The sequence below is a fragment of the Chenopodium quinoa genome, unplaced genomic scaffold (assembly GCF_001683475.1).
Source record: "Chenopodium quinoa cultivar QQ74 unplaced genomic scaffold, ASM168347v1, whole genome shotgun sequence".
Classification (NCBI taxonomy): domain Eukaryota; kingdom Viridiplantae; phylum Streptophyta; class Magnoliopsida; order Caryophyllales; family Amaranthaceae; genus Chenopodium; species Chenopodium quinoa.
In genome coordinates this window covers 2,670,759-2,684,386 of record NW_018743574.1, presented here as the reverse complement: position 1 = coordinate 2,684,386, position 13,628 = coordinate 2,670,759, and the positions used below count along the sequence as shown (strand labels likewise).

At 35.0% G+C, this 13,628-nt stretch overlaps 1 protein-coding gene across 1 annotated transcript; it reads left to right on the top strand.

Annotated features, from left to right (window-relative positions):
• The first annotated feature begins 840 nt into the window (after positions 1 to 840).
• Positions 841 to 13,196, top strand: LOC110682024 (protein TONSOKU-like). Its single transcript, XM_021858229.1, has 20 exons — positions 841 to 1,639; positions 2,313 to 3,107; positions 4,392 to 4,568; positions 4,683 to 4,774; positions 5,397 to 5,495; positions 6,476 to 6,936; positions 7,013 to 7,056; positions 7,175 to 7,312; positions 7,634 to 7,781; positions 8,546 to 8,665; positions 9,323 to 9,423; positions 9,552 to 9,675; positions 10,171 to 10,283; positions 10,543 to 10,654; positions 10,851 to 10,955; positions 11,037 to 11,103; positions 11,187 to 11,307; positions 11,399 to 11,569; positions 12,306 to 12,423; positions 12,512 to 13,196. Exons 1-20 carry the CDS (start codon positions 1,367 to 1,369, stop codon positions 12,991 to 12,993), a joined length of 3,861 nt encoding a protein of 1,286 aa, XP_021713921.1. The 5' UTR covers positions 841 to 1,366; the 3' UTR covers positions 12,994 to 13,196.
• Positions 13,197 to 13,628: the final 432 nt, after the last annotated feature.

Here is a 13,628-nt window from a genome sequence, read left to right as displayed (position 1 = left end):
TGCGGGTAATCGAACACGGGTCCTCTCTACCAAGTGTAGTCTCAATTACCGCTACACCAATAGTCAATTGGTTAAAATTTAACTTATTGATTGTTAAAGCTATGATTTGCATTAGCAAATGTGTGTATTAATTAAACATGTCACCTAAAGGGAATAATTAACAACCCATGCATCAACAATGATAAATGGTTGAGATTGGGTTTGATAGCACTGTGAAGGATTCCTAATTCTTAATAGGATCCAAAAATGCATATTTGGTGTTTGGAATCATCCCTTACATATCTTGATTGCCACTATAGGTCTACAACAAATTTGTAAAATAGTTATATGATTGAACTAAAATCATTCTCGAGACTTTATATATATTATAATAGGCTTATTAAAGTTCCAAACAAGCTTTTGCAACCTTGGGAGATCCCCCCACACCCACTTCAAATTTGTGAATTTTTTTTTTCAAAATTGATCTGAAATTGTAGATTATAACCTTTAATTTTGAACAGTTTTTGACTTTTATGAGCTCGAAAACAAAGAGGACAAGGTGCTATAGGCTCCCACAAAAAGGCTACAAGACTACAGTCGGCCTCTAGATGATAGGAAATTTGGAATAATCTACTTTCTTCTTGTTAGTCGATTTACTTAGCTACATACACGGCTCCCTTCATTAGTTCGATATCATAATGAGTCTTTATGTGATCGACAAGTGATAGTATTTATTTCCAAACAACATTATATGACCTTAGGAAGCATAACATAAGATCATTTGAGTTTTCGACATTAGGTCCGAAATCTTCGAAAATAGTCAATTTTCGTGTATTAGAATCCTTCAAATTTAACCATAAAGGATAACTTTTCAATTGGAAAAAGTTAGCAATTTAGGTGCTTCCTAAAGCTCCAAAAGGGTCCTCGAATGTTCACTTGGTGCTCTAAACCATCTCATTCATGCCTTGGTCTGTTCACTGTAATCATGTCTTAAGATGTCTTGTCTTGACCTTAAATTATAATCTTATTTCCTACCAACTACCAAGTATATGGACTATACTTTGTTAAATCACAAAATATAATTAAAGAGAAGGACGTGAATAATCATATGACTATCGCGGTGTATAAATAAAGGGACCCAAAAAAAAAAAAACATTTTCGGCACAGAGCTTACGCGTTAGGGCTTCATTCTACAAATTCTAAGTGACAGCCCATTCTTAAAAAAAATGCAAAAATTTGGCGCGAATTTGAAATTATTTCACACCCAAAATTCCACTCTTTCTCTCCTCTACTTCCCATCCCCAAATCAAAATTGCTGAATTCCCAACAAAACCCAGAAAAACCCTAAAAAATTCCTTCAAAAAATTTCCCCAAATCAATTTCTGAAATGGGGAAGAACGATCCAGAGTTATCAGCAGCAAGGAAAGCGTATAGGAGTGCTAAAGATATAGGAAATCGCAAAGAAGAAGCTAGATGGGCAAATGTAATTGGTAATCTTCACAAAGATAGAGGTGAATATTGCGAAGCCCTAAATTGGTTAAGGATTGATTATGAGATTTCTACTTCTTTTTTGCTTCAAAAAGATCGTCTTCCTTCTTGTCAATCCATGGGTGAACTCTATTTGCGTCTCCATAATTTTCAGGACGCCCTCCGCTATCAGGTATTTTTTCGGGTTTTCGCGGTTTTTTGTTTAGAAGGGATAACCCGATTTAGTCCGCCTCCGCATGGTTGATGTTGGTAGTATTATGAAATTTGATTAATGGAAGTAATAGGATTTTTTGAGAATTCTCATTTCATTTTATTTATGTTGTACATGTGAATTTAGGGGTTTAATTTCATTTAATTGATTATTTAAGGATAAGTTTTTCTTATGCTTTTGTTTTAATTTTAATTGATTCATAAATCAGGGTTTTTATTTTGGAGATGTTATTCTGCTGCTTTTAAATTTGTTTTGTTCATATTAATAATAAGTTTGATTTATGCAACAACAGCTCTTTGTTCTGAGCAAAGGTAGTTTCTTTCAATGGTAATCTTATTTGGGTTACTGGCATTTTATAAATATATATTCTTATTCATTGAATTTTGGTTGTGTAATGTTATATTATCTAACTAAGATGTTGATTAGTGAAATATAGGAGAATTTTATGACAATGGAAGATGTATGCTTTTGCTAACTGAAAGTATTATTCGAAACAAGAGCGTAGGAAGTACTGGATTTGATTAATTCTGTTATTGTTGATTGGACTAGAATTAGCTTGGAAGATACTATGAACTACCAATGTATCTTTTGCTAATACTTGAAAAATTGATTCTGTTTTCTGTTGTAAATGTAGAAAGAGCATTTAGAGCTAGCCAAGGATGAAGAAGATCTGGTTGAGCAGCAAAGAGCTAACACACAACTCGGACGTACATACCAAGAAATGTTTACTAAATTTGAAGATCATTCTGCTCTTCATAAGGCTAAAAAGTTTTTCAAATCTTCTATGAGTCTTGCTAAAACTCTCAAGGAAAATCCCCCGGACTCTAAATCCTCTTTTCTTAAGGAATATATTGATGCATATAATAATGTTGGAATGCTTGAAATGGAGCTTGATAACTTGGAAGAGGCTGAAAAAATTCTTACCAAAGGATTGGAGATCTGTGATGAGGAGGAGGTGAATGAAAATGACGAGGGGCGCACCAGGTTACATCATAATCTTGGATTTGTCTATATGCAGCTAAGAAAGTGGAACAAAGCTCGAGAGCATATCAAGAAGGATATATTGATATGTAAGAATATTCGCCATCGCCAAGGAGAGGCTAAAGGCTATATTAACCTTGGTGAACTATATTGCAAGGTTCAGAAGTTTGACGAGACCTTGCAATGTTACCAAACGGCTCTCAAACTGGCAAAATCTCTGGAAGATGAATTTGCTTTGGCTCGTCAAATTGAGGAAAACATTCGAGTTGTGAAGGAATATATTAAAGTGAGGGAGGATATAAAAACGGAAGAGCAAAAATTAAAGAAGCTTCAGCGTAGCATGAACACGGCCAAAGGCACTTCAAGTGAAAGAAAGTGTTTAAGGCAGCTAATGAAGTCTCTTGATCTTCTTATTGATAAAGCCACCGTTATTTCTGCTTGGGAAAAAGTAAGTATCTAGTGTAAGATTCTTCCATTGTACTTAATCCCTGAAGAACATACTGCAATTAGTAGATATATATGAAACTTTACTGTTTATGCACTGAAGATTGTCTCTTTTCTTCTTGATAATGGCCTTTAGGGTTTATATAACTATAAAGTGGGGGATTTTATTTCACTCGTATATTCCAAGAGCCACAATGATATGTCTCAAGCAATTTTCGAGCTGTTGAGTAGATTGAGGGAGCTAGCTTTGGATTTTGTTTTCAAATCATTTTTGATGGCATTAGAAACTATATTTTTGATGCACAGAAAGGGCTAGTAATAAAAAAATATTGCTCAAAGAAAACAAAAAAATGACATGTCCTGCGATTCTTAACTGTAAGGTAGATTTCCTTGGAAGCTCCTGTAGGCTATAGCACAAGCCTATCGGTAAGTTTAGTTGCTGTACTACACTGTTAAAGATAAAGTTCTTAGAGACCACCTGAGAGCATTCTAAATTACCTCTATTGTAGCATAGACCACAAGAAAGCAAAAAGGCATCATGTAGCTTGTAGGTGTGCTTTTGACTTCCATGAAGTTAAGAATATGTTTGGGTTGCTGTGAGCCTGTGATAACAGAATTGTATCATTTTGCTTACTTTTGTTCACTTTGCTTACTTGCTATACTTGTCTTAGTGTCCTGCCCTTTCCTTCAGTTCCCTCTGGAGTTCTTTGTTTGGATCCACATATGGCTCTTAAAATTTACCATTGTATAAAATGGGGCACTTAGGTGCTGAATGCAACATGGGTCATGCACCTTTTTGGTCTTGGTGAGGGTGTGAGGCGCTTTCAGTGAAGCACATACACTACTTTTTTCCAGATTATTTTCTCAGTTATATCAAGCGTGCCTCACTTGTGCTCCTTGAGCCTTATTGCTATTTATCAAACGCAGAAGTGATGGAACAATTAGTTGCATCTTTATTCTCTCTGCTATTTTTTCTTCATGCAAATGGAGCTTTAGATTATGCTGTTTGTTTCCAACTTAACTGCTTGATCTTAAACCTCTGGCTGGAAAAAAAATCTACCAGCAGGTTACATATCATTTTCTTACATCTGCGCTCAATTAGTATACACATTTGAACATGAACTTGTGCTGGAGCTGGACTTGAAAATCACATTTCTAAACTTGGCACCTTCTTCTAAGAATTTTACTCATTAGGGCTGTGGAAGCTATAAATACTATTAAGCTTTTTTTATGTTTTAAAAAATATATATATATCTCTGTTATCTAACTTTTGTTCATTGTTTTCTAGCATCGAAAACATGCAATAGAGAAGATAGAAATTGCAAGCAAACTAAGTGACAAAGAAAAGTTGGCTGATTCATATTTGGTTGTTGGAGAGTCATATGAAAAGCTTAGGAATTTCGAGAAAGCTCGTGAATGGTATACCAAAAGTTGGAATATTTATAAAGTGATTGGTAATCTGGAGGTTAGTTTTAATATTTTTTTTAAAAAAAGTTGTTTCAGCTTTCTATTTGCTCAACATGTCAGAGGTACGAGTTTGATTTAACCTTCTCTCACAAACTCACAATGGTGATTTCAGGGCCAAGCATTAGCAAAAATCAATTTGGGTGATGTTTTAGATTCTGAAGGTGATTGGCGGGGTGCCTTAATGGAATTTCAAGAAGGTTATAGGTATAACACTTGATCTCTATCCTCATTTGGAAAGGTGCTGTCAGACCTGATATTGTTTGCTGTAGATCATTTTACTTAAGTGGAGACTAATTTCTAATAAGGTGGAAATCCATACATAACGAAATCACATGTGTGCCTTTTTTTAAACAAAATTTATTATTCTGATATGTTAGATACAGAGTTAACTTGTTTGATTGTTTGTTTGTTTGTTGTGGATGACAACAATAACAACAGCAGCAGTATTGAAGCCTTATTCCCAATGATGAGTGGGCTACATGGACCAAGATTTTATCTTCTATGGTCGTCAACCATGTTCATGACCCTCTATTCTCTTCTATCAAGTACTGTATATTTATGTGCACTTATGCGATATATCCAAACTCTTTATTTCATACTTATCTCCTTCCATCTATGTCATCTTCGGTCTCCCTTGGCTTCATAATTATCAACTTTAGCTACTCCGTACATTAGTTGCTACTAAAATATTAGGAAAACTATTTGCTTTGACCTTGCTGCTTATTGGTTAGTTAAATGTGATACTAAATATCAAATTGGGTCTTCAAATACAAACACAATGATATATTTGAGTATATGTATGCTTATTATCTTAATTTTGTTGCAGGATTGCAGCTCAAGCAAAGAAAATTACTACGCAAATTTCTGCCTTGGAAAACATGCATTACAGCCACATGATTAGATTTGATAATGTTGATGAAGCCAGGTATTTCTGTTCATCATGCATGGCCATCAATAAAACAAGTTTCAGTTGGATGTTATATCTTTTTTTCTCCAGTGGATTCTCTATTAGTTAGTATTTGCAGGGTGCATTGCAAATGATATTTGTGGTATCTTAATCATAAGCTAAAAACAACAAAAAAAATATATATATAATTGTTTTTTTTTGTTTTTTTTTTTTTATCTGCAGTTGGTAGAAGATTTTTCTGTTTATTTGCTACTCATTGTATGTGATAAAACAAACCTGGAGCCTATTCTCAGCCTATATTTTAAGAGGGTGTGGAATGGTTATGTCTTGATGTTAAATGACTCAAATGGGGCTCATCCTTTTAGGATATTTTCTGTTTGTTTGAGCTTTTGCAGTTAAGTTCAGGATGTTAATATTACTCAGCTGCTGCAAATTGCTAAACCTGCAATATTCATCTCTTACTACTAACCCTTTTGATTGGTGGAAAGCATATGAATCCTATTACTAACAAAAGGCAGAGAAAACAACAATAAGTAAAAATAAATAAAATGGCTTTTTTTATCAAGGGAAAAATATCTGTTTTGCAGACTTCTCTCTCTCAAACCATACATTGCCAAAAGAAAAAAAACTGCTTCCCTTTGTATATTTCCTTCTTTCACTTCTCCCAAATATTTCCTCAAATGAATTTGAGTAAAATATGAAGTTTCTCTAAGGAACTGATGGAGGGAAGGAGAGAATATTTTGATACAAAATATCCTTCGGTAGTTATAAAAAAGTTGATATGTTTCTGACAAGATGAAAACACTTATGATTGAGCATTTGAGCTGATTTACCATCCATGATTTTCTTAGACCCATTGGAGGGTGATGATGTGGAGCACTAATATTGATAAATGACCTTTTCTAGATTATACTTTCCTTAGTCCATCTTTATTTAAGTTCGGGTTATGTATAGAGTGCGGAAAAACTTATTTCTGTAAGTGACATTGTGCTTTGTAGGAAGTTGAAGCTTGAGATAGAGAGCTTGCAGACATTATTAAACAATGAGCAAGAGCCACATAATGCATTGGAAAATGGCTGCTCTGAAACAGAAACTGAGGGAAATGATAGTCTCTCTGAGGACAAGTTTGTTGACTGTGGATTATCTCACAACAGTGAACCCCTTCCCGTGGGCAAATCTATTTCAAGCCTTGAAGACCTTGAAGATGAAGAAGTTTTGAGTTCACTTTCCCGCTGTAAAAAGTTGCAGAAGCTTGAAACAAGCAATGAAAATGGGGCTAAAAGAGTTTCTGGGACAGCTGAAGCATTAGCCAAAAACTTACCTGATTCACTAAAAAGTCCGTTGACCACTGTTGGCCGAAAGCGTGCTCGTCTAGTTGTTTCTGATGATGAAGAGGATGCTCAATGCTCAAACATGAGCCTGGATGCTACTCAAGAGGATATTGCTACGTCAAATGAATGTGGGTAAATAAATATTTGTGATTTCTGTTACTTTTATGATACTGAACACTAATCCTGTTTCTTAACTACTTACAGTAAAAAGTAGAAGCAATCATCTTGATTCAGCCCGTGACCAACAGGTAACTTTTATTGCAAAAAAAAAAAAAAAAACAATTTTTTTTATACCATACATCTATTATAACTGTAAGAGCCACAGATTAAATACTATTCTCTGTTCATTCACCCTATTTCTAACAGGATCTTGTATTGGATGGCTGTAAACACGACACCAGTTCTTGTAATCTTGTGAACCATGAAGAAAGTTCGTGTTCATATAAATCTAGCAAACCTGAAGAAGCTGCTCACAGTAATCGCAAGTCTCAAGCAGACAATAAGGTATTTAGGGCACTTGTCTTAAATACATGTGTTACCGATGTATCGAGAAGGTTTTATTTTCATCTTTTATTAGTCTAAAATCCTAAATTCTAGTTGCATAGGCATCTGATCAGCCATGCTTATATTATATTAGCTGAAGACATGTGTAGCTCCTACCCTGATACCACCAATAAGGCAGGGATAATTATGAAAACAGATCAAGTCAGTTGACGAGATTTCAAATTGAGCATGCATGTTGTAGTTATTAGAGTAGATCAGTGAATATTCTTGCATGTATTTTTGTGTGTATGATAAACTTCCCTCAACCTTTTTGTTTGTCAGTTCGGCATTAGAATAAAATTCGAAGATGCTTCAGTGTGCATTGAAGCTGAGCCAAGTGTTTTTGCTGGTGAATTTGATATTGAAGCCTTGAAGTTGCAAGCAGCCTGTTCCTATTACTTGCAGTTATCTTCACAGAGGAGGTCCAGTGGTAGGAAAACCTTGCAGTATTCAACTTTATTCTTGCAATACCATGATGATTAGAGCACCCATGAAATTTAGGATTTTAAACTTTATGGCTCTGTAGAGATTCATTGTTAGTCAAATAGAATCTGTCCGTGAAAGTTTATTGGTAATTATATTCAGCTCATTTCCACTGCCTTTGAATCTTTGGGTAGGTTGTGAAACCTCATGCTGTGATAGATAAAAGCCAGAATTTAATTTGTATTTTGCACATTTAATATATTTATAGTGTTAGATACTGAAGAACTTTGATCAAACTTAACCATAAAACCACTTGTTAAATCTCTCTTTATCTTAATAAACAACTCTCATTGCTTGTGTGGCTTAACTTTAATAGGAGGTTAGAAAGTTACCGTTTGAGTACTTGTTTGATTGCCATAGTTAGGTAGAATAGGGATCTAAAACTTCAGTGAAGAGTGGAAATTCCCACAAGACATGCAAAAAGTACATAACCCTTGGGGTAAGTTGCTCTTTCTACATTAATTCCTTGAAAGTGCAAATTCCCTAGTGTCAACTATACATGAAAATGCCATTTCTTTGGATATGGGAATAAATTTCCGGGGAAGTGCAGCTTCATGCACAAATTAATATAGGGATATCAAACTATTGCATGGCACACTTTCACATGCCTTCTATTATGAATTAGAGAATTCATGGGTTTTGCAGTGATCCATCTTTAACTTGATTATATGAAGATGGCTGTTCCAGTAATGCATTTATGCTGTCAAACAGGTCTGTTGCCAATTATTGACAACTTGAAATTTGGAGAGCAGATCCTTGCTGCTGATCACACAATGGATACTCTTTTGATTGAAGCTCAAGCAGGAGGTTCAATAGAAGCTTCCATTAATAGTATGCATATGCTCTTATAGATGATCTTCATGAATGCTGATCTTGTTTTTTTTATTACTGTACTATTAATTGCCATGAAACCTTAGCTTGATATATGTGCTGATGTTATTCTTTGCTTACTACATGGCTTGTGTAGTTGTATTTCACAAGTTTGAGGTGTACTGTGCTCTCTGATGCAGTATTGTAAGAGGTTTTGGCTTTCCTCTCTCCTTTTATTACAATACGGAATAATAATTGAGTTTTTTTATTGCATGAATGAAGCATATTGATGACATATACTATACGGTGTTTTACACAGTTACTACCCGACTTTGCATTGAAGAAATATACATGAGTGACAGAGAAAATGAATAAAAGGGACAATCTTTCATCTCTATTTGAGTACTAGTCAACAAATATTGTTGTAAAAGTAGTTCATTATATTTCTACCATACTGTGAAAGTTCTTTATTGTTCTTCCAATTCTACTCTTAATATACAAAATGTCCTACTACTTGACTGATCATTCCTGCTCTCCCAAGCTGTCTAATCTTTAGAGTCTCTTTTGCACAGTACAATAATCATGTGGAAACATATCAAAATATATTCCTTATATTTAATGCTATTATGGTAATTGGGGGATCTACCAGCTAATCACTTGTGATCTAAACATTGACAGGATGGGTGCAGAAGAGATTGATAAAAGTGTATGTTGACTGTTGTCAGAGATTAGCTGAGCCACCTAATATGAAGCTGCTAATGAAGTTGTATAATTTGAAGGTGAGGACATACTGAGCTGTTACAAGTGACCTACCTTATCCACTTTCTTTTTTGTTGTCTATATACTGTACGGGGTAAAACATGAGCTTTCATTTGTTTTTTTCTGTTATTTGCTTGTGTTGTTGCAGATTTCTGAGGATGAAGTCATAGTGTCTGATTGTGAGCTTCAAGATATGTCAGTAGTTCCTCTACTGGATGCTTTGAGTGCCCACAAGACTATTTCCATGTTAAATCTTTCTCATAATATGTTAGGTAACCACGTTGATCAAATGGTTGAATTGATACTCCTGTCTATTCCAAATTTTTGTTCACTTACATTTGCCACTTATATTACTCTATGCCTGTAAAAAGGCTCTCTCCCTTACCGAATTTAAGAGTGGTTACAGTTATGCAACCTTAGACTTGTAATAATAGAGAGCATGTTAATTAGTTCTTGATCTGATACTCTACAACTGTCAGATACTGCACAACAAATAAAAGGTGTACACATTACCATGAGCCATTTCGATTAAGTCCGTTATCATTCAAACTTACAAAAGTAAAAAATGCAAGGCAATAATAATGGAACTTTGGAAGTGAGACAGGATGGTTGAAGAAAACGTGAGTAACAAGACCCACAACTCACAAATTTCAAAATTAATATATTTGGCAGAGATTTTTAATTTCTAAAATTTGTTGGTCAGATCTCAAGTTGATTGATGTAGGCCTGGTAGCTTATTTAGAATTTAATCTGTTTTCTGCCTTCAGGGAATGCAACAATGGAGAGACTCAAGCAAGCATTGACATCATCAGGTCAGAAATATGGGGCCTTGGTGTTGGATCTGCACTGCAATTTGTTTGGGCCAACTGCTTTATTTCAGGTAGATTATTATCCTTTTATACATTTCGCTTAGTAGTTTTCTGCAATTAGAAATAAGGTATGGTTGTAGACCTTAAATTCATTTTGGAAGACAAAAGGAAGTTTCTATACTGTCAGTAATCAAGTTGCCATAAGAAACAGTTTGTTGTGACTTGAGAAGATAAGAGGAGCTTTCTGGGCAATGATGTTGCATCACTTTGCCCGTTATCTTTAGTCTATATTTGATTCTTTTTTTGTTTTATTCTCTTGTGTATTTACAGATTTGTGAGTGCCCCGTGCTCTTTAGTCGATTAGAAGTTCTTAACATCTCAGGAAACCGTCTGACTGATGCCTGTGGAACTTACCTGTCCACCATATTGTGTAACTGCAAAGGTTAAACTATTTTTCTTCTTTTATATCTTCTGATTTTGTTTCACTAACTCCATGAATTGATGATAAATATGATATGGAAGGTTAGCAGTCGACCTTCTCAGCTGTTGTACACTTGTAACTCTGCAGACGTGTTTAGGATTTGGAGACTATTTCTTCGTCTAATACTCAAATCTGTTCTCTTGGTTTACAATTGCAGGTCTTTATAGTCTGAATATGGAACGATGTTCTATCACATCCAGAACAATTCAAACAGTTGCTGATGCGTTGGATTCTGGTTCTGTACTGTCACAGCTTTTAGTGGGTAATGACTTGGTCAATGTGTAATGTTTAATACGTTTTCATCCTTTGATTGAACTTCTGACTTAGTTTCCTTTTTTGGCAGGACATAATAACCCTATATCCGGTAACTCTTTATCCAACCTACTAGGGAAACTTGCAAAGCTTGAAAGGTGAAGTTTCATTCTTATTTGCGATTGTCATTATAAATTTTTAACCGATATTGTAGTGAATAGATCTGTGTGGATACGTACAGGTTTTCAGAACTGAGTCTGGATGGCATAAAACTTAACAAGCATGCATTTGACAGTGTTTGTCAACTTGCTAGATCTTCATGCCTATCAGGTCTCATGCTTGGTGCAACAAATATTGGTTCTGTGAGTGATAACATCTTCAAATTTGATCATTTTATATTGGTATTGCCATTGATCCTCCTCACACCATGCCTTGGCTGTTGATAACTTGTAGGATGGAGCTTTAAAGCTGACCGAATCTTTGTTCCATGAGACCCAAGAGCTGGCAAAGTTGAACCTATCATTTTGTGGCCTTAGACTGAATTTTGTTGAAAGACTAAAGATAGTTCCTGCAGTATTGAATATACTGGAGTTGAACCTTGCTGGAAATCCCATTACGTCAGAGGTTTGCTTCAACTTCAAGATTAAGTCAATACTTAGATGTAGTGTGTATATCTGTTAACTGTAGGCCTTCAGTCTATAAACAAGAACTGATCAACTTCTAGATTCTTTTTAATGGATACAACAGCAATCAGTGAAGTATAAATTCTATTGAGAGTTGAGGCTAGGTCTTAGGGAGTTTCAGATAGCACTACTCTAACTAACTTCGGGTTACTACAGACTTTTAATTGGTGTATGCTGATTAAATATCAGTTTGGTCCTTAAATAGATAATGGACTCACCTTTTCTAATATTTGGGAGGGGTGTAACGTGTAAGTGTAACTGGCGCAACTTAAATTTATGTACAGTAAGGTTCTAGGAACTAAATTTAGGCTCCTAATTGGGTTTTAAATTAGGATTTGTTCTGTTTTGGGAATGAATTTTTCTGTTTTATTTGGTAACTGAAGGCTCAAAAGAAGTATAGAGAGAAAGGTGTGTGTGTGCCATGTGTGTGTGTGTGTGGGGGGGGGGGGGGAATCCTTAGGTTCAAGAGGTAGATGCTTGAACTATGTCATTCCTCATTCAGAACTGGTTTTAAAATGCGTGTACGAGTTAATGCAATGCTAGTATTTAACCTAAAAAATTATTGTTCTTAGGGATAGAGAGAACCCTTTTCTGTATTTTGTTACCAGTAGATGCATTTGCTGATGAGGTCCTAAAAAAGCAAAACCTTGATTAACTCATTAGAGCTTTTACTGCAGGCTGGAAATGCATTAGCATCAATACTTTTGAATCCAGAATGCAGTCTGAAGCTTTTGCTGCTTAACAAGTGCCACCTTGGTCTCACTGGGGTTATCCAAATCATGAAGTCACTTGCTGGTTAGAGTTACTAAACTTGCCCTATTTTTCATCAAATTCTATATCCATCGACAAACTGATGCTTGACTTATTGTTTGATGTCTTAAAGAGAACGAATCCCTCGAGGAACTCAATCTTGCTGGCAACATTGAGCAAGAACAACTTCAACATATTGGAAATGATATTACAGGCAATAAGAATTCAGAAGCATTAGGCTCTAAAAAAGTACTTCAAGATCCTGCAGGTGAGCAACATGAAGAAGACGCCTTTAATCAGCTAGTAGTAGCTGATAGTTACGAGAATGATTCAAAGGCTGAAGATTCAGATGCACTACTTGCTGACACCTGCAATAGTCAAGACAACCAAAGGATTAAGGAATTATCAAATGCCATAAGAAATGCAAAACATTTGCAGTTACTTGACCTCAGCAACAATGGCTTCACAACTCAAGTAGCTGACGCCTTCTACACTGCATGGTGCTCTTCTACAAGAGCCGGTGTACCTCGCAGGCATGCAAATGATCAATTACTTCACTTATCTACACAGGACAAGATTTGTTGTGGACTAAAACCTTGCTGCCGAAAGAACTGATACTGCATCACCTCATTCGCCTGAAACGTTTATGTTAAAATTTGTATATATTTATAATCTTCTTATGGTAGGATTAATATTTATATAAGACTAACATTCTTTAGGACATTAGAAGCCTTCTGCAATGCTGTATATGATACAAGTACATGCTCATTAAAGATTGAAACCAAATTCAGTGAAGCATATTCTTTGACGCTCTTGTATAATTCTTCATGTATGATGTACTCTAATTATCTAAAGTTCAGCATTAGTTTTGTAAATTGCTTGATTAGCCTTCACATTATTGTTTTTTGTTTCTGAAGATCCAGTCTTAGATGTCAATAGTCAATACCATATACAGGGACGCTACTTGTTTAGCACAACAGATTTAATAACTAGTAGAATTTTTTTTTTTTTTTTTATTTTTTTTTTTTCCGAGAGGTAGTAAAATCATCTTAATTTAAGCATTACTCCATATTATTTTTACACATCTATAGTACTGAGTATAATTGGAATGTTTTGTATCTTCATTTTAATATTTGGTACCATTTTGGGTATGAGACTATGAGTAGTAATTATATGTGATCAATGGGTAAATCATCAAGGCCTTTATTCATTTTGGTTAATATTATATGATCACGATAAATAATTATAAA

What these genes read in the sequence shown, in the direction of transcription:
- LOC110682024 (XM_021858229.1), top strand. Translation starts at nt 1,367, where the DNA reads ATGGGGAAGAACGATCCAGAGTTATCAGCAGCAAGGAAAGCGTATAGG. An exon ending in TTCACAGAGGAGGTCCAGTG is followed by an intron (nt 7,782 to 8,545) that starts GTAGGAAAACCT and finishes GCTGTCAAACAG; the next exon opens with GTCTGTTGCCAATTATTGAC. An exon ending in AATCATGAAGTCACTTGCTG is followed by an intron (nt 12,424 to 12,511) that starts GTTAGAGTTACT and finishes GATGTCTTAAAG; the next exon opens with AGAACGAATCCCTCGAGGAA.